This window comes from Delphinus delphis, chromosome 1, assembly GCF_949987515.2.
Source record: "Delphinus delphis chromosome 1, mDelDel1.2, whole genome shotgun sequence".
NCBI classification, from domain to species: domain Eukaryota; kingdom Metazoa; phylum Chordata; class Mammalia; order Artiodactyla; family Delphinidae; genus Delphinus; species Delphinus delphis.
Window position 1 is genome coordinate 37,999,368 of NC_082683.1, and position 22,818 is coordinate 38,022,185.

A 22,818-nucleotide genomic window follows, 5' to 3' on the forward strand; every position below is an offset into this window, starting at 1 on the left:
AGTGAAAGAAAACAAAGCAGGGCAGTTACTGAGAACAGGGGCACACTCCCTCTTCTCACCCCCAGAACAAAGACAGGGTTCAAACCCTCTGGAATCTGAGAAGCTTCCTCCCCTTCTGCAAGCTCTACCCCTCATCCCTTCTGCCCTGCCCCCACCTCCAACTGAACTTGGCAAGGTATTTACCTGTCTTCCCACTTGACAGCTGAGGATACTTAAGGATGACTTGCTCAAGGTCACCAGCTAGTGGGGGAGAACCCTGATACTGCTCAGGAAACCCACCAGGGCCTGCTAGAGCGACTGCCCATACAAGTAACTCTAGTTTACACACACCACCTGAGGGCAGGCAAGTGCTGTTTTGTCTCGAGGAATGGTGTGGTGTTGAATTACAGATGCTTTTCTGGTAACACAGGTGGAGGCCTGGAAACCCCAGCCCCACTGGATCCCCACATCCGCCTGCTCTTCCATTCCATGGTCTCTGCCTCCAGCTTTCCTCTCCCCGTCCTCCTCCACATTGCCTTTCCAAAACATTTGTGTCACATCTCTGTTTAAAATAATGAGTCAATGTTTATTGAGCTCTTACAATGGACCAGGTGCTGTTCTAACCTCATTTAATCAGCTGAATTGACTCTTTTGAATTAACTTCCCTTGAATTAACTCATTTAATCTTCACAATTCTATGAAGCAGTCACTATGATTATCTCCTATTTTGCAGATAAGGAAACTGAGGCACAAGAGGTTAAAGTGATTTACTGAAGGTTACACAGTAAGTGGCAAAGTTAGGATTTGAACTCAGGGAGTCTGGTTCCTGAGCTTGGGCTTCTCAGGTCAGAAAACCCCTCTCTGTAGGTCTCTAATAATAACAACAACAATAATATACTGATTAACATGCATGGATTGCTTTCTATAGGCTAGTCCCAGTTCTGGCTGCATTTCATGTGTTAGCTCATTTGGTTCTGACAATAGTACTAGAGAATTGGCCCGGGGGCGGGGGTACTATTATCCTCATTTTACAGGTAAGGAAACTGGGGCACAGTCACACAACAAGGATGGGTTACCAGACACTCCAGCTCCAGAGGCAAACTTTAAACCACTGTGCTATCTGGCTTTCCCAAGGGCTATTCAGCCTAAGGGCCCAGCCTCCAAGGCTTTTTGGATTCATGCCACATGATCTCTGCATTTCCACCAAAGCATGTCTTTTGTTTCTTGGACTATGCATGTTTTTTCCTTCTCAACCAGACCTTGAGCTCCATAAGGCCTGATTGAAGATCTGGTACCTCCTTCAGTTTCCCCAGCTCACAGCAAGGATCTCACAGACTCCTCCTAACAATCTTGCGAGGTAGGCATTCATCCTTTTACAGGAAAAGGCACGGATTCAAAGAGGTAAAGACAGAACTGGATGGACAGCAGTGTTTCAGCAGACAGAGTTTTCCAGCCACAGAGCCCTTTCCCACATCCCATCCCACAAAGCCTCACTTCCAGGGGCAGTAATGGTAGTACTGCTTGATGGTTAAGAGCAATGGTTTAGGATCGGACCTGAGTTTGAATCCCCACTCAGCCACCTCTGTGACCCACAGAAGTTATTTAACCCCTCTTGTCCTCAGTTACCTCATCTGTAAATGAGGATAATAAAAATGCTTTCCTCATAGGTCTGTTGGGAGGACAAATGAAATAAAGCACATAAAGTCCTGTGAGAAAGGCCTAGATGGGAGAAATATTATGTGTATATATAATCCACCCACCCCACTAATGAAGAGTGTCAGGTCCCCAGACAGAAGCAGTTCTTTCTGTTTCCTGAGTGTGAAATCCAGGAGGGCCCAGGACTGGAAATGAGTGACCCTGGGAAGGTCAGTCTGTGGGAGGTGGCTGAGCAAAAGGACAAGTGACGGGTATTCTGGCCATGAAGAAGAGTCCAGGGAGGGAGACACCGGGTCCCACGGTGGGGGAGGAGAGGGGGCAGCAGGTGGGCTCCCTGAGAGGAACATCCTGTGCCCATCTCTGCCTGGCACCCCAAAGCCCCACGCAGGGGAGAGGTGGGTGCCCTGTGATGCACCGCCCAACCCAAGGTTCTCCAAGGAAGATGCTGCTAAACTGTTTGCGGGGATTAAACAGGTCCGGGAGCTCAGCCTATCGCTGCTCTCCGTCCTATTACCCGCAGGGGCTCCGGCTGGACTGCATCTTCCGGGAGTTGTGGCTCTCGGGTGCGCAGGGCAGAGGTCGGGCCGGACAGGGGCGCCGAACCGCTGCTACGCTCGAGCTTCCGAGGGCGCCCAAGGGAATCGGGTGCTCCTTCCGCTCCGCCTGGTCCAGTGCGTGAGGACTTGCGGAGCAGTCCTAGCCGAGCTGCCGCGCTTGACCTTGTCGGTTGCGCTTTACCGGCCTCTGGCCGGCTGCCAGGCAACAGCGCACCGCCCCGCGTGTCTGCGGCTGCGGCACCGCCCCTCCCTCCCTCCAGCGCAGGCGGGCGCTGGATCCCAGGTCGATCCAGGCCGGGTTTTGCGGCGAAGTCCGCGCGTGCTGATTCCTCTTCGGTTTCCCTCGGCAGCTGTCGGCGGCGGGATACCATGGTGCTGGATGAACTGTGGGACGCGCTCTCCGGCCCCTCCGGGGCTACCCTGGCTTGCTGCTTGGTGGCGGCGGCCTTGGCCCTGCGCTGGTCCAGTCACCGGACGGCGCGGGGCGCGGCGGCCCGGGCACGACAGAAGCAGCAAGCGGCCCTGGAGACCATGGACAAGGCGGCGCAGCGCTTCCGTCTCCAGGTGATGGCCGGGGTTGGAATCGGGGTCAGGGGGAGGGCCTGGGGTGGCGGCAGCACTTTCGGCCGCCCGGCCGCGCGGAGGGGCGAGCGGCGGGCAGCGGGCAGCGGGCAGCGCAGGTGTGTGGGCAGCGCAGGTTCGTAACTCCCCGAAACTCCTCTCGCCGTAATGCATTCCGTACTGTTTCTGAGCCAGATGGGGCCTAGGGGAGGAAGGGAAACGAAAGGAACTGGGCAGGCTGTCGAAGGCTGTCTCGCACTGGGTCAAAGAGGAGCTTTGCTCTGGTGCCAGAGAATCTCAAGATCACTATTAGGACTCTAAAACGCAAGTGTGAGAACCAATAGGATGCTCGGGTTGAGGATTTTGGAATCATAAAGTGATGGCCAAGGGCATCTGGAGAGCTTACAGTTCAAACTCATTGATATGTGCTTGAGGATGCTAAGAGGGAGCTGGAGAGGGACTTGCCCAAGTCCACAGGGAGTTACTGGCGGAGCTGGACCCCTGCCACCTAGGCTGTCGAGTCTGATGGGTTATAAGCCCTTTGCATGAATAGGTTTAGGTGGGTGATCTGTCAACAAGATTTTCTCCTCTGGATCAGCTCAGTGTGTGTATGGGGGCGAGGGAGAGGCCTAGAAGGGGAGGCTTTCTTTCCCTCCAGGTGTGTGACACACTGGACCCAGTTCCAAGTCAAAATGCTGAACTCAGGTCTTATGTGCTGAGGGAGGGAAGACTTGCCCCGAGTGTTTGATAGGATTTGGATCTGACAGGTGGGAAGGCATTCCGGATAATGGGACAGCACGAGACAGGAGCTGGAACTAGAACCCAGATGCCTGGTGGGACCATCCAGCCTCATTCCGCTGGAGAGGAGCAGGGGAGAAATATTAGGAAGAGAGACCCTGGCCTTGAATGCCAGGCCCTGGGTATGGCCTTGATGGCCGTGAGGTTTTAGCTGAATGTAATGGTATGGATTTACTCCACACCATTCCTGGACCAGGAAATGTCATATTTGTTTATTTCTTGAAATAAAAATGTATCTGGTTCCAGCCTTCACTCATCAAGCTGGCTGAAAAGTACACAATCAGTCGGTTTTTAGGTATTCCATCCAAACTGGTCACTTTCCCTCCTTGGGCACAGGTTTATCACTGTCTGATCCTCCTTCTCTGGCTGACCTCCTTGGTGCCCTGCTCAGGGATCCTTGCAGTGATGCCAGGCTCAGCCTGAAGACCCTCGGCTGCTCCCGAGGCTCCAGGTCCTGTGCAGCTGGCTAGCTGAGTTCTGCCAGCACCGAGGGCAGTGTGGAGGCAGCTGTAAGAATCTGTCCACAGTTTGTGCCTACAGGACTCCCGTCCTGGTTGCAAGGAACCCACCAGCTGGTGGGGGTGTGGGGTGGTAGAAGGGTGGGTCTTCCCTCACTTCAACTCCAAGCATCAGCATCTACACAGTTTCCTTCTGGAGCAACAGCCTTTCATTATTTTTAAGAACTGACTCTTCAAGGGTAGAAACGTTGGCCCTGAAATACCCAAAGCTGTTGAAACAGCCTCCATGGGGCAGAGCCTGGCCTCGGAACACCAAAACTTGGCTCTTGCAGATGGGAAAGCAGGGAAATCACCTTTTGGTTTTCCAGTGACTGGGAGAAGAGAGGGAGAACTATCTTAGGAGCCTCAATGTGTTGAGCAATTAGCAAAGAGGTGAGGTCTTCGTGACAGTAGCTTTGGGAATGGGTAGGAGGTGGGCAGTTTAGCTGAGCTCATCCAGGGCCTTGGGAAGGGGCCCAGGGTTAGTAGGGCCCTGGAAGAATACAGCAGCTTATAGTACAGCTCCTGCCTGATAGACAGCAGGAAAGCTAGTTGGGACCCAGATACTTCCTGTGTCCCGAGGCGTTGCTGGAGGAGGAGGAGTACTAAGCACCTCCTGAACATCGCAAGATGGTTCATCTTTCTCTGGACTCTAGAGCAACTTTAGAAGGAGGCGTATTTCTTCTATTCTCTGTTGACCGCGTGAAGCTTAACCTGTAACATGCCCATTTGTTGCATTTGTTTCCACCTTGCCCCCTGAATGAGTTTCAATATCCTTTCTGGACTGAAGAGAGAGACCACCATTGACAGAATATTATGGCTGGGAGAGCCATCCCAGAACACCTGCTTATCCCTCTGTGCCTCTGCACCTGTAGTTTTATCCTGAATGCCCTTCCCACACATCCCTTACAAGCCCTTTTGTCAAAATTCCACTGGATTACAAATGCCACTTCCTTCAACTGGATCTGACCTGTAGTTCCATCTCCTGGCGTCTCCAAGACCAACCTGAAGCTGATTTTAAAACAAAACAATTCAATGAATAACGCGAAGAACAGTATGGTTTTTGTTTCGATCAGTATCAGTGGCCTACATGATCAAATGGAAGAGATATCTTGAAATAGGACAAAAGCGATAAAAAAAAACCCCATAAGTGAAAATAAAAAAGACTTGGAGGACAATCTAGGATACCTGAAATTAGGACAGTAGGTGGTTCAGAAGGAGAAAAACAGATGGAGGAGGGGCAGTGATTCAATGATAGCTATAGTATCTTTTGCTTGAAAAAGTAGGCATACAGATGGCCACGTGCTTGGTGAGACGTTATTTGTACACTTCCCTGCATTCTCCATACTAATTTTTTTAAAATTAATTTATTTATTTTTGGCTGCATTGGGTCTTCCTTGCTGCGCGCGGGCTTTCTCTAGTTGCGGCGAGCGGGGGCTACTCTTTGTTGCGGTGTGCGGGCTTCTCACTGCGGTGGCTTCTCTTGCTGTGGAGCACAGGCTCTAGGCGCGCGGGCTTCAGTAGTTGCGGCATGTGGGCTCAGTAGTTGTGGCGCATGGGCTTCACTGCTCTGTGGCATGTGGGATCTTCCCAGACCAGGGCTCGAACCCGTGTCCCCTGCATTGGCAGGCGGATTCTCAACCACTGTGCCACCAGGGCAGCCCCACATTGTGGGTTTTTCACAGACATTTTTTTTTTTCCTGTGAGGTTTCATCAGAAACTGTTAACTATGGTTTCCTTTTCAGAAGAGGGACTGGGCAGGGTGGCCCTAGAGGTGGGGGGAAATGTTCACTTTTCATTCTGTATACCTTTAAAAAAGTACGTCACTAGGGGTTGTCTCGTGTGTTGGTGGGGAGATCATAGATCCATTTTTCTTTTTTTCCTTCCCTGTAGCTGCCTGTATTATTTAAAAAAAAAAAAATCCCAAGTGAGTGTTGAATCCGTTTAACAAATTCAGGGAAGAGGTGGAGTGTTCCTGATATTGAGGCCAGGCTTCAAAGGCTGTGTGGTGGGTGTGTGTGGTGGGCGTTCAGCTCTGGGCGTGTGGTGGGTGTGAGGGGGCCATGTTGCACTGAGGGGGTTCAGGGGAGTCTGACAGGACCACGGCCTGGAAGCATCTCCTGGAGCTCGTGGTGTGAAGGGGACTTTAAGGGGAGAGGCAAGGTGGGCTGAGACATTGCACTGTCTGGCCTGGCCACAAAGCTTGGGTGGGGCAGCCAGTTGGGTGGCCCCTGTCTGACCCAGGAGAGAAAGGATGTGCACTGGCAAGGGTCTTGGTAGAGGGGACAGAGAGGTGGCCATTTGCCAGAGCTACTTAGGGGGCTTGGTGACTGGATGTGGGTGGGAGGGAGGGGGGGGAGTGGAAGATGGAGGGCAGCGTCCTTCCCTGAGGGAAGAGGAGCCAGTGGAGAGGGGTGGGGAGGCACCGAGCTCAGGGGAACGACACAGGGACAGAGGGAGAAAAGGGAGTAGCCCAGCGAGTAGGTCTGAGCTCAGTTGGGTCAGTCAAAGGACGATGATCTGGAGGCTGTGAGATAGGCAGAGGGCCTGGAGTGGAAGCCATGAGAAGGAGTGACTTCTCCCAGCATCAGAGAGGGAAGAAGAGGTGCCAGAGGAACCTCCAGGAGCCTCTGTCTCTCCCCGCGTCTGGCTCCTTCTCATGCTTCAGATCACATCTGAAATGTCACCGCCACCTACCCAGCCCATCTGAGTCATTCCTCTGTTCTTTCTGTCACAGGCTCCGTTTATCCTTTCTCACACTTGCCATGATCTGTCCATTCTTTGTTAACTTATTTTCTTTCTTTAAAAAATATTTTTTTTCTTTTATTCTTCTTCAAATTCTTTTCCCAATTAACTTGTTTGTTTTCTTGAAGGTAAGCTAAGCTCTGAAAGCAGAGACTTGTCTGTCTTGGTTATCTCTAAGCTCTAAGCTCTGAAAGCAGAGACTTGTCTGTCTTGGTTATCTCTCTAATTTATCTCTAAATTCACAGCCCTAGCTAGTCCTCAGCACATAGTAGATGCTCAGAACATGTGTGTTGACTGAATGAGCGGATGACAGAAGGAGCGGAGAGGTGGGAGGGAGCCCCGGGGAGCGGGGTATGTCTGTGCCCAGAGGAAACTGAAGCGAGCCCTCTGAATGCCTCCATGAGACTTGGAGCAGAATGAACAGAGTCAGGTGTTTGCTGTATTCGGCAACAAGGAAGTCCCTGGTGACTTTGGCAGGAGCAGAGGAGGGTAGAGATGAGATGTGGTACCTGCAACTCAGATGTCGTCCTAGCCCTATTTACTAATTAGCCCAATACCCTCGAGGGGGAAGCCAGGATGTTTGCAGGCAGGGGCTGACCCCAGAGGCTCTGGGGGCCTTCGAGGCCTGGCAGTAGGTGTCTGATCAAACATCCCTTCTCCTTCAGAGAGCTCTTCCCTGACCACCCTCTACCTGTGTGCCGCCCACTCACTGCATCCATTTTATTTTCTTTATTTCTTGCTATCTAAAATTCTTATTTACTTATGAATTATCTGCTCATCCCCAACTCTGCACCTTGTGTAAGCTCCCCCAAAGACTGGATGTGACTTTTTTGTTCACTGCTGTATCCCCTTGCCTAGCATGGTGCCTGGTACGGAATAGGTGCCTAATGAATATCTATGGACTGAACACAAAAACCCTCTCATTTGGATGTGGCTCCAGCTCCAGCCCTAACCACCCAGGACAGGGTTTTCTTATTTCTGCCCTCCCCTGACAAGGTGTTGAGTAGTTAGGTGCAGGTGGACAGCCAGTGGTCAGCCCCTGCTGAATGGGCAGAGAACTATAGTTTATCTGTAAGTCCTAGGCAAGGCACTTCCCCTTGCTGAGCCTCAGTTTCTTCAGCTGTGCAATGGGAATGGTAGTAAGATTTCATCCAGACATGGAGCACATTGGCATGGTGCCTGGCACACAGTAGATAGTCATTGGTGGTCCCTGTTAGTAATGGTCTAATGATCAGCCTGGGCATGGCCTCTCCCTGGACCCCCCTCAGGTAAGCTTCTTGAAGAGATAGATCTGTATTTTCTACAGGTGGCAGGGGCCTGCCCAGGCTGGACCACATTTGTGGTGTCAGAGCTGTGGGTGGGCACATCTGTCACGGGTTGGCAGGTGACAGCACGTGCTTGGTAGGTGTGGGGATTTGGGGGCATGGGCCACTGGTGTCTGCTGCAGGCACATGGAGCCTGCGGGGAGTAGGGGACTGATCCGAGGTGTCTCCCCAGAACCCTGACCTGGACTCAGAGGCACTGCTGGCCCTGCCTCTGCCTCAACTGGTACAGAAGCTACACAGTGGGGAGCTGTCTCGGGAGGCCGTGCTCTTCACCTACTTGGGAAAGGTAAAGCCTGGGAGTGACCCTGCTCCTTCCTCCACTTTCTCTGCAAGGCTGGGGGGAAAACCTGGCCTGGACTTTGTCCCACTGAGGGCCGTGGTGGGATCACAGTGCCAGGGAGGTACTCTGTGTGTGTGTGTGTGTGTGTGTGTATATGTGTGTGTGAGTGTGAGAGAGAGAGAGAGAGAGAGAGAGAAGAGAGAGAGTGGCTCTGTGTGTGTATTTGGGGAGGGGGGGAGGGGCGGGGGGGTGGATACTGAGCATGTTGTCTTAGCTAGAAACCTGGCTTTTAGCCCAGACTTCCCTCTCCCTTCCGCCCCCACCCCATCAGTCACCAAGTCTGGTCTGGTCCCTTCCTATAGCTGTCTCTAGTCCATCCCCTTGTCTCCCCCTCTTCAGCCACCCTGGTCCTCCACCACCATCTCCCTCTGGGACCAAGCGCCAGCCTCCTGGCCAGGTGCCCCCTCAGCTCTTCAGCGTCCTCTCTGGCCAAGGCCTTCTGTAGCCTGGGGCATCAGCAGCTCAGCTGCTGGCAGTTCCTGGCACCCAGCGCCTGCACTGGCTCGTGTGGGGTTCCTTTTACCTGCGAGGCTCTTCTCCTTCTTGCCCCGCTCAGTGCAACAGGCTCCCCCGGAATAGTTTTCAGGGCTCAGAGAGGAGTCTCTGGAGTCCTCCAGGAAGCCTCCCAGGACCCTCCTCCCCTCCCAGCCTGAGTTAGGGTTTCCTCTTCAGTGTTCACTTTCTTTTTTTTTTTTTTTTAACATCTTTATTGGGGTATAATTGCTTTACAATGGTGTGTTAGTTTCTGATTTATAACAAAGTGAATCAGTCATACATAAACATATGTTCCCATATGTCTTCCCTCTTGCGTCTCCCTCCCTCCCACCCTCCCTAAGTGTTCACTTTCTAACAGCACGTTTCTCATCACATTGTAGGGCTTGCCTTGTCTTTCTCTTTCCCAAGGCAAATGTGGGCTTTTGGTGGACAGTCTTATTTGTCTTTGCACCTTATTGCTGAACGCTATGTCTTTTATATAGTAAGTGCTCAAGAAATGTGTTTGAAACAAAATGAAAGAAGGAAATGTGCTTTGTGAGTGTGACTTGTCTATATATGCCATAGCACTTTTTTAAAACATCTTTATTGGAGTATAATTGCTTTACAATGTTGTGTTGGTTTCTGCTGTATAACAAAGTGAATCAGTAATGTATACATATATCCCCATATCTCCTCCCTCTTGCGTCTCACTCCCACCCTCCCTATCCCACCCCTCTAGGTGGTCACAAAGCACCGAGCTGATCTCCCTGTGAGATGCAGCTGCTTCCCACTAGCTATCTATTTTACATTTGGTAGTGTATAGATGTCCATGCCACTCTCTCACTTTGTCCCAGCTTACCCTTCCCCCACCAGGTCCTCAAGTCCATTCTCAACTGCATCTTTGTTCCTGTCCTGCCCCTAGGTTCTTCAGAACCATTTTCTTTTTTAAGATTCTATATATATGTGTTAGCATATGGTATTTGTTTTTCTTTTTCTGACTTACTTCTATGAGTGTGACTTGTATCTGATATGATTTCTTGGAAGAGAGCATGTGGTAGTGAGTGGGACCCCTAAGCAGGTGGACATGAGTGCCAGGGGGACTGACGGGTGGGTATGAGAGTGGTGTGAGTGACTGCAGCTGAGAGTGGGGCAGAGAGGGACTGTAGAGAAAGGACTGGACACCCCTGGGCCGGGTGCACTGAGAGGACACACAGTCTCAACAGCCAGGGTTGTTTCTAATGAATCCATGTCCCTGAAGAAGCTCCTGCCCCCCTTAATCATCCACAGAGAGCATTCTGGCTACAGATTGGCCTCCTCTCTTTCTGCCCTGGGGCAGGAGACAGATTTCCCGTACCTGAGCGTGGCAACAGGGCCACACCCATGTTCCTGTCAGTTGCCAGCGTCCCTGAGAGTTGATTATCAGTTTCAAGGGTTCCTGGGGGAGGGGAGGCTTCACCTGGGCCCGCCTGGGGCAGAGGAGTTGGGAGGCTCCCTGTGCTGCTGGGAGGCTGTAGCCTGGTTCTAGCCCTGCCCTGCACTGACTCCCAGTGTGACCTGACATGGGGATCTGCCAGCCTCACTGGGCAGAGGGTGTGGCTTGGAGGAGGACAGGGGTTGGGGTGGCCAAGGGTCAACCTCCTCCCAGCTCGGCCTCTGGGGGGCATCTGAGGTCAGTATCTTGCCCCTTTGAGTGCCCTGGTTGTGCCCTGGCCCTGGGAGTACTCTCACTCTCTGTCCGTTTTGGAGTTGAAGGCCAGAGACAGCCAGGATGAGGCTGGAGCCACGTGTCCCTAGTGAGGCGAGTGCTGGGCCTAGGTTATCCTCTGTGCCCCTGGGTCATGTTTCTGGTTACCCTTTCCCTGGGTGGTAAGGGAATTTTAACACAACTGAAACAAAAAAAGAGAAGCCAGCTTCACTTTGTTCTTGTATCCATTTCTCTCTCCCCAAGGCCTGGGAAGTGAACAAAGGGACTAACTGTGTGACTACCTACCTGGCAGACTGTGAGACTCAGCTGTGCCAGGTCCCAAGGCAGGGCCTGCTCTACGGCGTCCCAGTGAGCCTCAAGGAGTGCTTCAGCTACAAGGTGTGCCCTGCCCCAGTCCCTGCCAGCCAGCTCTGCGTCCTGGGTCACCCTGGGCCCTCAGAGGAAGTACCAGGTCCAAAGGCCTTGAGAGGGCACCATGGGTACGCCCTGCCTTGGCCTGTGGGGTGGTGGTGGGAACAGACCCTGTGCTGCCAAGGCGCCCCTGGCTCATCAGCCACGTCCCTCTCGCCCATCCCTCCTTCTAGGGCCAGGACTCGACACTGGGCTTGAGCCTGAACGAGGGGGCGCCAGCAGAGTGTGACAGCGTGGTGGTGCAGGTGCTGAAGCGGCAGGGGGCCTTGCCCTTCGTGTACACCAATGTCCCCCAGTCCATGTTCAGGTTGTGTCTCAGGAGCGGGGTGGGGGCAGGGGCACCAGTGCCAGCGTGACATGGGCTGACCCCTTTCTGTTTCCTCCAGCTATGACTGTTGTAACCCCCTCTTTGGCCAGACCGTGAACCCATGGAAGTCTTCCAAGAGCCCAGGTGGCTCCTCAGGGGGTGAGGGGGCCCTCATTGCGGCTGGGGGCTCCCTACTGGGCTTAGGCACCGACATCGGAGGAAGCATTCGCTTTCCCTCTGCCTTCTGTGGCATCTGCGGCCTCAAACCCACAGGGAACCGCATCAGGTATGGTGTAGGTGGTCAGGGGAGGGAGCTTCTGAGTCTCTTGCTGTGTGACCTTGGCCTAGCTTCCCACCTCTCTGGGCTCCAGGCAGGGATTCCCTGACTGGGGTTTTGCTGGGAGGTAGTGTCACATTACCACAGTCCTTGGTTCCTAGTTTCCAAAGTGGTGAGAGAGTTGGGAGCTGCTGTATGGATGTGGGGTTGGGCAGAGGATGGCTATTTCCCATTGCCAACATCTTGTGTTTCTTATCCAGCAAGAGTGGCCTGAAGGGCTGTGTCTATGGACAGGTAGCAGGTGAGGTCTGTGGTTCCCTCTATGCCCTGGAGGAGGGGGGTCTGCCTGATCCGCCTCTGCCCCTGCCTCTCCTTGGGGCAGTGTTGGGCCCCCAGGCCACTCTAGGTCTGAGTTCCTACGCCTTGTCCCTGTGCACACTACTGGGCCATGGCCCAGTCCATGCTTGGACCCGGCCCCAGAGCTCCTTGGGGCTGGGTGATCTCTCTTTCCTCCCCTCCCTGCCCCACAGTACAGCTCTCGGTCGGCCCCATGGCCCGGGACGTGGAGAGCCTGGCGCTGTGCCTGCGAGCGCTGCTGTGTGAGGACATGTTCCACCTGGACCCCTCCGTGCCCCCCCTGCCCTTCAGGGAGGAGGTGAGCCGGGGTGGGGGTGGGCATGGGGTGGATTCAGGTCTCACTGGTGCTCCTGAGCCCAGAGAGCACTCCTCGCATTGCAGCAGGACTTGGAGGCCCTGTCTCCTGAAAACCACCCCGGCAGGGCCGGGGGTGGGGTGGGGTGAGGGGGGTGAGGGGGGGGCGGTGTGTGTGTCTGAGGCCAGCAGCAGCGCCTCTTCAGACAGCCACTAGATGGCGCCCTTGCCTGCATTTGGAAACCTTGAGGCTTTCAAATTGGTGGGCTGGGAGCCAGAGCTGAGGAAAGGCCCACCTTCCGGCCCAGCCTGGGGGCTGTCACTGCGGAACAGGAGTGTCCTCGAGGCTAAGAACAGCTTGAGAGAGCACTCCTGTACCTTATCTGTGTTTGATCCCCAGTAATTAGGAGCCTTTCCTATAGTATTCATGTCCCTATCCCCAGCCTCCAGAGGGATGCTTGGCGTGTAGGCTGAGTGAGTTAAGGATGGTTAAAAGCGGAGCTGTCTCCCTCCCAGAGAAAGCTGGGATCTGTGGGCAGTGTCAGATGCTGGCTCTTCAAAATATCGTCAAAACAGCCTGTTGATCAGATAAGGCTGAGTTTAATGCTTTCTGTGGTGAGGGGGAGTGCTGCCTCCACAGAGCCTTAGCAGTGTGGGGGAGGGGTGCGAAGTTAGGATGTTGAAGTTGGTTTCAGGTGGATATTTCAGTGTGGGGCATTGGTTAGGATTGGGTACAGATCATGATGTAATAGGTTAGGACTGGTGGATACAGCAAGGTGAGGATTCTGAGGAGAGGGGTTCAAGGAGTCTTAGAGGATAAGCCGTCATTTGGTGCTTCTATTGAAGAATTGGCGAGTCTTTTAAGAATGACTGATAAAGTTATCTGTACTTTATGTACAACACATTCAGGAGTAGTCAAGTTAGATCGATGTGGCCAGTGGAACAGTAAAGCCATGTTAATGTAGACAGTAAGCTGTCTGTTTGATGTAAGCGCCATCTCTCAGCGGTCTGGCATTTCTCCCTACAGACCTCTTGCCCTCACCCAGCCCAGGTTGCCTTGGAAGGGCTGAAGGCGCTGGGGCAGGCAGGAGATCGGGGCTGGGGATGGGGTGAGCTACCCCTCCTCAGCAGAGGAGATGTTCTAAGTGAAACCAGTCCTTCAAGAGCCCCTTCCTGAGAGGAGGGGAGGAGGGGAGGCTCCTGTCCTGAGGTCTGGAACAATCTCTTACGGGAGCCAGGACTAGCATTCTGGAAACAGGCTGTGGAGAGCCTCGGCTCAGGACGCGGGATACCTGGCTTCCTGACCTAGTCTTGTAGCTCTGCCCTGACAAGCGGCCTTGGCTGAGTCCCAGCTCCACTCTGGGCCTATCTCCCTATCTAGACCTGAAGCTTCAGTTTCCTCGTAGGACCAGTGGGAATCCTCATTCTTGCTCTGCCCACCTGTAAAGTCATTGTGAAGGTGTTTTGTGAAGGGGTCATATGCAGAAGGGGCTGGCCTCACTGGCAGTCAGTTTTCGGGGGATCTAGGGTGCAGCCTCAAAGCTGCGTCTGGGGCTGAGTAGCTGTTCTGAGCTCTGGGAGCCCTGCTTGGGGCCACCCTCTCCTGACCTGACTCTGACTCCTGTGTGTTGCCCCCAGGTCTACACAAGCTCTCAGCCCCTGCGTGTGGGGTATTATGAGACTGACAACTATACCATGCCCACCCCGGCCATGACACGGGCCCTGCTGGAGACCAAGAAGAGACTCGAAGCTGCTGGCCACACGGTATGGAGGTGGGAGCCCACAAGTCCTGGCATCGCCCCTCTTTCAGGGAAGCCTTCCTGGTACCCATGGCTGCCACCCATCCCTGGCATCCTTCCACCCTGATTGTTTTGTGGTTGGGGATGGGAATTCGATCCCTGGGGGACCAGGAAAGAGGGGCTGATCAGAAGTATTGGGGTACATGATTGATGGTGAGCTCACCCCTGTGCTGGGGATGTGTGAGCTGTGAGCTGCATTGGGAGGGCCTCGTCGACCGCAGACAGGGGTGCACAGCTGTCCAGAGGTTCCTGGGGCCCTGAGATGGCAGGTTGGGGGATGTTCATCTGAGACAGGCTTATGTGTGGCTCCAGACTTCTCTCCTGATGTGCATCTTACAGGGAGTTATCACGGGCCAACAAGGCCACCGTTGCGGCTCCAGTGAGGGTAGCGTGAAGGCAGGGTTGGTCCAGTCCATGCTCGGGGCTGCCTGGGTAGCATGGGGGTGGTGGGACCCAAGGGTTTCTAGGTCTGGGAGTCTTACACTACTCGGTCCCTGCAGCTGGTTCCCTTCCTGCCAAGCAACATACCCCATGCTGTGGAGACCCTGTCGATGGGTGGGCTGTTCAGTGACGGTGGCAAGAGCTTCCTACAGAACTTGTGAGTAATGTTGGGTTTGGAGGTCTGTGGTGGGATCAGGACATGGGGAGACCCAGGAAGAGCAGCTGGGTGCTGTAACCCCGGAGACAGGCCAGGCTGGGGGAAGATGGAGGACAGGCCTCAGCTGAATGTGAAGAAGGTCTGAGCATTCTGGGTAGGGACCTTGCCACCCCTCTGACTGCAGGCTGAGCCTGGCACTACCTTGCCAGGGAGTCTTTGGAAAGGTGCCAGCGCAGGGGGAGGCTGGATTGGGCATCCATGGCCTCATCCTGAGCTGAGCTGGCTGGGAGGTAGGAGGGAAGCAGGGAGTTGCCTATCTATTTGGGAAAGATTGAGAGACAAGGGTAGGGTCAAATAGGAGGGCAGGGGTGTAGACGTCATTCTGTGACTCCGGGCTCTTCTCACTTGAGCCACGTCTTTCTCTTTTGAGTAGGACCTCAGTTTTCTTGTCTGTAAAGTCAGTAGGTTGGACCAGACCCGCTTTAAGGGACTCACGTTTAGAGAAGCTGGTTCCACTTGGGTGTTTTCAGTCCTTAAAGGTTGACACGGGCAGAGGACAGGCCTGTGAAGGTGCCTCCTGGGGACATGCCCAGACTGACTGGACTTCCCCCAGTAGCTAAGTATGGTTCAGGCTTTAGCGGAAGGGGCTACCCCTCACTCTGGCCCTGGGAATGAGGCTCCAGGATCAGCCGCCTGAGACCTTTCCCTGAGATCTAGAACAGAGAAAGCCTCAGAGACAAGGATCACGGTGCCCACTCAAGACTGCGCCACTCGTGCCTCCAGGCCAATATCCGCCTCCACGGGGGAAATGCCCTCAGTATCACGCCCTGGCCAGGGAGATGCTGCCTCTAGTTCTTATTGCTTTAAGCTGAGTTTACCAGGGAGGTAGACAGGGAGTCCTGCCTTGGGGAGCTCCATGGGTGTGGGTGGAGCCCAGGCATCGCAAAGGGTCTGCAGACACAAGCCACATGTTGGAAAGGAGAGGCTGAGATGAAGGGGCTGGAGAGCGTGGCTGCCAGAGTCTGGTGAGGAAGGAGGTAGGCAGAGTCACTGAGTAGAGACCGGGGGATGCAGTAGGTGGGGGTGAGCCAGGAGGGATGCCTGGGGTGGATGTGTCTGGACTGGACCCTTTGTCTCCCAGCAAAGGTGATTTCGTGGACCCCTGCTTGGGAGACCTGATCTCAACTCTGAGGATGCCCAGCTGGCTTAAAGGACTGCTGGCTTTCATGCTAAGGCCTCTGGTGAGGGCACAAGGAATAGAAGGGGTGGGCTGGGCCGGGCGGGAGCCTCTGGGGCTCTTCCCCCCTCCCGTTAGCCTCCTCTTCTTCTCAGCCCTCACCTAGTCTCTTCTCCTCCCCCCATGCCCTTTGATCTTCAGCTAACATGCATGCTGAAAGGGGTGCTGACCCGGGACATGGGGGGAGGGACAGAGGGAGGAAGCACAGGCAGCTTGGCCTGAAGATTATTGCCACACCTGGCCCAAAGCTGAGTCACTGACTGTGTCTGTCCTTCTGCAGCTCCCAAGGTTGTCAACCTTTCTCAACAGCATCAAGTCTCGGTAAGAATGTTTCCCATGCCCAGATGCTTGCCCCCTTTTCCCCTGACCTGGGTCCAAGTGCTTTCCAACAGGAAAAGATGAGAGAAGTAGCTTCTGAGGCTGGAAAGGGCCCAGGCAGGGTGGCAACCTCTGTGGCTTTCGAGGAGGATCTTGAAGATGTCTTAGCAAGGTCCAGGAAAGCCTGGAGAGCAAGGACCTGGGAGAGCACAGAATGGGAGGGGGTGGAGAGGAGAAGATTGCCCTGGCTGGGCACGGGTGGAAAGGCCCGGGAAGGAGCTGGCGGGAGGCAGGAGCGGGGGACGCTGGGAACCCATGAGGGTGCTACTCTTAGAGATCAGACTGCACCGCGCCCTCTCTTGCCTGCCCCTCAGTTGCTCATGCCGGAAAAGCTGGGAATAAGTTGTCCCATTCTCAGGCCCTGACATCTTGTGGACTTCCTCCTTCTGTTACCACCAGGCATTTAGGACCTTGGGTGGCTCTGGCCTCTCCTGTGTCCTGAGGGTAGCAAGGAGTCAGGCCTAGGTCCCTCCTGGGGACTCAGTGGGACATGAACTTAGGGATTAGAACTTCTGCCCTGCACTACTTTCCTCTCAGAGTGCCCTGGCATTGAGAAGGGTCCACGGAGGAATGAGATCTGGGAGGTGTTGAGAGTAGGGGTCTGATGTTGCTAATCCCCATGGCTGGGATCATCCTGGTCAGTGACTTCACTCCCTCTGTCCAGGTCAGCTGGAAAGCTCTGGGAACTGCACCACGAGATTGAGGTGAGGTCAGAGCCTCTCGACTAGAGTAGGGCGGGTGGGGGGTGGAGTTGGACAGGCCACCTGCGTTGGGGTCTCTCGGTCACTGGTCCCACTGATCCCCTGGAGTGGCCCATCGTTCTCCCTTCCACTCCCTGGATCGGGCCGCTTGGGGACTGCTGTCAGACCCTCACTTGCCCAGAGACCCGTCCTAGGGGCCTGGGTCAGCCTGGGGCTCCTGTCCTGGATACCTCTTTTGCCACTCTGATGCTGCCTGTAGCCAGCACTCCATGGCCCTGCCCTGGTAGGAAGAGTGGTGTCTGTGGTTCTGTGGAGCAGGTGATGCCCCCTGAGAGCAGCCCTGTCTGAATACCCCCGAGGTCCTCCATCCCACTGTGGTTCAGTTCACATCCGGGGCAGGTGCAGGGCTAGAGTCACCCCAGCCACAGTGCCTGCGTTGGAGAGTCCAGGTAATGGGCTGGGTCTGAGTGCTTCACCTGGTGTACGGGTATCCTCCCAGGTGTACCGTCACTCTGTGATTGCCCAGTGGAGAGCAGTGGAGCTGGATGTGCTGCTCACCCCCATGCTGGGCCCTGCTCTAGACTTGAATGGCCCAGGCAAGGCCACAGGTGAGGCTTGCAGCCCCATCACAGCCCTGTCACCTGTCTCTTCTCTTCTATGAGTTCAGCCCTTTGCCTGGTGGGGCTGCTGGGAGGTAGAAGAAGAGGAACCCTGTGGGTGGGTTGCCCCCCTGGGGGAGGACTCCACCCTTGAGAGGCTCACAGTCTGGTTGGCTGGAGAGATGGGAGTCATGTGGGACCCTGTCCTCAGCACTGTTCAAGTTGGAGATCATGTTACAGAGTCTGTGGTTTTGGGAGGTGGTGTTTGAAGCCCAGGTGGGATTTAGATAAACCAGGAAGACAGCAACAACAGTCCAGGCGGGGGGGAAGCTGCAGGGAAGAGGCACAGGGCAAGCTCGTCAGCGCACTCTCCAGCCCGCCCTGAATCTGGATTCCCGGGCTCTCACTCAAGTCTCAGCCCTAGGAGAGAACCTCTCCCTGTCTGTGGATGCAGGGTGCCATTTCACAGGGTGGAAGACTGGGGCTCAGAGAGGACAGTTGTCATGGAAGGTCACCCAACCTGCTCCAGCCACATGTGCTGTGTCTCAGGGGCCATCAGCTACACTGTGCTCTACAACTGCTTGGACTTCCCTGCGGGGGTAGTGCCTGTCACCACGGTGACCGCTGAGGACGAGGCCCAGTTGGAGCATTACAAGGGCTACTTTGGGGATATCTGGGACAAGGCGCTGCGGAAGGTAAGTCCCTTTTCCCCTGGACTCACACCTGCTCCCCTTCCTCTAGTGGAGGAGATAGTATAAACACGAGTATCCTTGTCTGTCTGTCTTGAGAGCTTGTTTGGAGGTTCTAGCAGGGGAGCGCAGCTGCTCGTATACCCTTGACGGAAGAACGGTCCTCCTCTATCGGGGAAGGTCGTCCTCTTCCACCGAGCACGCAGCTTCGGGAGGGACGCACATGGAGTGGTGAGGGAGGAAGGGGACACCCGCCTAGCCAGCCAGATCAACCAAGTCAACCCTGGCGATCCATGGGGTGACAGGTGTCACAGCCAGATCGCCCTCACATCCTCTCGTCTGTCTTTCTTAATGCAAGACCCCTAAAGACTGCGGGCTGGCCCTGCCGTGCTGCCCTCCTCTCCAGCTGGGGTGCTTCCTGGGCCCAGGGTGGGGTCCTGACGCCTGTGTCCCCTGCAGAACGTGAAGAAGAGCGTGGGCCTGCCTGTGGCTGTGCAGTGCGTGGCTCTGCCGTGGCAGGAAGAGCTGTGTCTGCGGTTCATGCGGGAGGTGGAGCGACTGATGACCCCCGAGAGGCAGCCATGCTGACTGCCGCCGCCTGGCCCTAGAGGACCTGAGACCCACTGGAGCCACGCCCAGCGTAGTCAGGGCACAGCTGCCACCCTGGAGGAAGTGTTCAGCCTGGGGCAGAGGCTTCCAAGTCCCTCCCCCTCGCCCCTGCAAGAAGCCCAAACCCGCTGAGTCTGGACCTCGCTCCCTCCCCTGTTCCCCTCCCTGCCCTGACACCCCCAACGTGGCAGCCCGTGGGCATGACATGGGCAAAGGCCCGCTAACAGTCAAGAATCGGTTCCTGGTCTGTCCTTTCTGGAAGTCATCGTTAGGGCACTGGGGGTTGGAGACCCGACCTTCTAGAACCTGACTCCAGCCACGTCAGTCTCCTGCTCCAAAACCTCCTCTGGTTCCTGTCACTCGCAGGATGGACACAAGCTTCTCAGGATGGGCGATGCGGCCCCAGCACTTCACACCCACCCCTCCCACCCCCCTTAGACTAAGCCCTACTTTGTTAGACATTGTCTTTTCTCCTTGCCTCTGCTGGGAATGCCCTTTCTGCTCCCCTACCATTAAATCCTCTGAGGCCCAGCTCAGATCCCTCTTTCTCCTTCTGAGCCCTGGAGTAGGTGGGCTGTTTCCTCCCAGTCTGCGCTGTGTGGTGGGCATCCGCGGGTGGGTCACCACCCTTAGCACACTGGCTCTCCTTGACGGCAGGGATACTATTTCTATGTCTTTGTCCTCAGTGGCCAGCACAGGGCCGGGCACAGGGCAGCGGGGAGTCTGGGATGCTGCTGGGGAGAGGAACCCGCAGGACTGAGGAGGCGAGCACAAGACAAGGTGATCTAGCAGAGAGTGCTTGCAGGGCCAGCGCAGGACTGGAGTGTTCTGGGAAGGCTTCCTGAAGGAGGAGTGTCTGTGTTGAGTATAGAAGGTCCCCAGGGCTGAGATAGGGGACGAGGACATCCCAGGGAGAAGGAACAGTACTACAGCCAGAATGGGCACAGGAGGAGCAGAGATGTAGGTGGGGGTCAGATCAAGGTGGACTTGGAGGGCCAGTTCAGGAACTTGAATCCAGTCTCAAGGGCAATGGGGCGCTCTTGAAGGATCAGACAGGTGTGGCGAGGAGAGTAGGCTGGAGGGGCAGAGCCTGGAGAGGGTAACGAGGCTGCTCCATGATCCTAATGTGGGGAAGGGGGCCTGGGGCCTGAGCTAGGGCTGTGGCCCAGGTAGAGAGAGAGGTGATTTGGGACTTGACAGTTGCGGGGTGGAAGTGAGCTGTCTCAGCTCAGGCTCAGCTCTGCCCAGTTTGCCAGCTCACCTCTTACTGGACTGCTTTGCCTGGTGGGTGGAGGGTTAGCTCATCTGGATGACTGGGGGGCTTCTTGGGTCCACCAGCACAGCTGCCTCGCTCCTCCCTGGCTCCAGCCCTAACTCGCCCGCTTGCTGTCGGAGATGCTTCTGGCCTGAGCCCTCGGGCAGGGTGGGCCCCTGGCTCCCACCTGACCTCCTTCATGTTCTTTTCAGGGCAAGCTGCTTTCCCAAGGCTCCCTTCTCCACCGAGATTTTCCTGCTTCTCCAGTGGTGCTTTCCCCTCCAAGTCACGTGCCCGGTGGCACCTGTACTTTCTGCCAGTGACATCCCTGCCTCAGTGGGGCAAGTCTCAGGGCAGACATGAGGCCCTACCTTGGGGCTGACTAGAAGGCCCGACCCACATGGATGCCTAGATTGGGGTGACCAGGCAGCTGCTGCACTTTGCCCTGATTTCTCTTAACTGCTCCGTCACTTTGCCTCATATCCTTCCATAAAACCACGTGCCATCTGCCCCAGCTTCCTGCCCCATTTCTCTCTTTGGTTAATGATAGCCTCGTGCTTTCAGACACGAGGCTGCCGTGGGGGGCCACCTCTCCTCCATTCCTTCCCTGGTTTATTGATGTCACCCTTGGACCCCAGCAGGGCTGTGCCCAGCCCTGTGCTTAGTGGTGCCGGAGTTCCGCCAAGCCTGGATCCCATCCCTGAGAGGCTCCTGGGCCTGTGTGTGTGGAGGATGCAAGCACGTTGGCTCTCTTGTGATCAGGGCTGGGGGGAAAGGGTAGACGATGGGGCCAAATGCTGCTGAGGGCGGCGGAGGTGGTCAGCGAGGAAGCGAGTACCCCCTGCGTTCCACCTCCACCTCTACACTGTGGTCCAAGCCACCTGCCTCTCACCTGGACACTAATAACCAAACTGGGCTCCCTGATTCCTTCCTCACCTGTCCACCAATCCATTCTCCATACAGCAGCCAGAGTGATCATTTAAAAGTGTATATCAGGGCTTCCCTGGTGGCGCAGTGGTTGAGAGTCCACCTGCCGATGCAGGGGACACGGATTCGTGCCCTGGTCCGGGAAAATCCCACATGCCGCAGAGCAGCTAGGCCCGTGAGCCATGGCCGCTGAGCCTGCGCGTCCAGAGCCTGTGCACCGCAAGGGGAGAGGCCACAACAGTGAGAGGCCCGCGTACCGCAAAAAAAAAAAAAAAAAAAGTGTATATCAGATCCATCCACCTCTCTCCTTAAGACCTTGCAATGGCTTCCAATCAACTGCAAATAAAATCCAGTCTCCTCCTCGAGTCCTGCGAGGCCCCACGTGACGTGGCCCTTGCCCACCCCCCTGCCTCCTCCTGGATGTCTCTTCCTCTCGTTCGTTGTGCGTGCTTCAGCCACACGAGCACCCTTTGGTCTCTCGATCGTCTCAAGCTGGTCCCTGCTCCAGAGCTTCTGTGTTAGCTGTCCCTCTGTTTGGAACACTTGGCGCCAATGTCACCTTCCCTGATCACCCACTTGGCAAACAGTCCCCCTTGACACCTTCTAACATGCCACCCTTTGTACTTTATAGCATTATCACTATCTGGAATCATACTTTTTTTTTTTTTTTTTTTTTTGTCTCCACTCAGGCAAGCTTCCTGAGAGCTGCACTTTGTCGTGCTCAGCCTGATACTCAGCATGTGGAACAGTGCCTAGAAGGTGCTTAGTTAATTTAGTGAACATTAACTGAGCATCTCCTAGGGACCAGGCGCTGTATTGGATGCTGGGACTGAAGTGATGAATGCGGCAGACTGGGGTCTTGTCCTCTCGGAGCTGCATTCTGGAGGATATTCGTTGACTGAAAGGAGGCAGGGAGGCAGGCGGGTGTGATAGTAAAGATGTACGTATTTAATGAATGAAGTGATCAGGTGACTTTTAATCAGGACAAGGTGGGGAGGACATTCTGAATATGAGCCATCTACCTTCTGGGCACTTTATAGTGATCGTGTCATTTTATCCTATTCACCCTGTTGTCGGTGTTTGTGTCCCCATTTTACAGAAAGGTCCCACAGCTAGAAGCAGGGGAGTTAGAATCGATATCTGATTCATTCGGTGTCAGAGCCTCTGCCTGGTGTCCCATGATGCTGAGGCACAGAGGAGTGACAGCATAAGCCAGCCGCCGCCTCTTCCTGTCTGACCAGTCCAGCCGCCTCAATACCCTCTAAGTCACGTGGCTACTTCCTGGTCTCAGCCTTTCCCCTACTCCCCGGTCCACTGCCATAGCTTCTTGCCTGGCCTCCCCTCTTCAGACTGGTCTTCTCCAACTGTCTTTCCTATGGCAGATGAGTGACCTTTCTAAAAACAAACCTCATCATGCCTAAAACCTTGTGCTCAGTCCAGACTCCTGGCTCTGACCCACAAGGCCACGCTTCCCCTGGCCATGCAACTGACCACTCTGATTCCTCTTCTTCCTTGGGGCCCTGAGATGGTGCTCAGGGCACTGCACACCTCCCACCTCCATGCCCTTTGTTCACTGTGCTTGCTCTGCCTGGAATGCTCTTCCTCATGTCTCCACCTGAAGATCCCCGCCCCCCACATCCCACTATTCCAAGGTAAGGGTGGTCATCCTCTTACAACTGTCAGGCTGTGTTGAAAGGGCTTCTTGGTGCTTCTGTCCATGCTCGAAAGCAGGGGCTGTGTCTT

General features: G+C 55.0%; 1 protein-coding gene across 2 annotated transcripts; it reads left to right on the top strand.

The window, feature by feature from the left end:
• The first annotated feature begins 2,455 nt into the window (after window positions 1-2,455).
• FAAH (fatty acid amide hydrolase) lies at window positions 2,456-21,232 on the top strand. Of its 2 annotated transcripts, XR_009520798.1 has the most exons (16): window positions 2,456-2,756; window positions 8,291-8,404; window positions 10,881-11,015; window positions 11,222-11,355; window positions 11,435-11,641; window positions 11,893-11,933; window positions 12,163-12,287; window positions 13,922-14,047; window positions 14,583-14,680; window positions 15,822-15,921; window positions 16,198-16,238; window positions 16,960-16,999; window positions 17,496-17,604; window positions 18,145-18,290; window positions 18,744-19,673; window positions 20,361-21,230. XR_009520798.1 is itself a non-coding variant. In XM_060021570.1 (15 exons), the coding sequence occupies exons 1-15, from the start codon at window positions 2,562-2,564 to the stop codon at window positions 18,870-18,872; spliced, it is 1,740 nt and encodes a 579-aa protein (XP_059877553.1). In that variant the 5' UTR covers window positions 2,456-2,561; the 3' UTR covers window positions 18,873-21,232. The 2 variants fall into 2 exon arrangements, 1 of the variants encoding a protein (XP_059877553.1); XM_060021570.1 differs by having other exon boundaries at window positions 18,744-21,232.
• Window positions 21,233-22,818: the final 1,586 nt, after the last annotated feature.

Coding starts and splice junctions, on each gene's coding strand:
- FAAH (XM_060021570.1), top strand. CDS start 2,562: ATGGTGCTGGATGAACTGTGGGACGCGCTCTCCGGCCCCTCCGGGGCT. Junction 11,016..11,221: donor AGGAGTGCTTCAGCTACAAG/GTGTGCCCTGCC, acceptor CCCTCCTTCTAG/GGCCAGGACTCGACACTGGG. Junction 14,681..15,821: donor AAGAGCTTCCTACAGAACTT/GTGAGTAATGTT, acceptor TTTGTCTCCCAG/CAAAGGTGATTTCGTGGACC.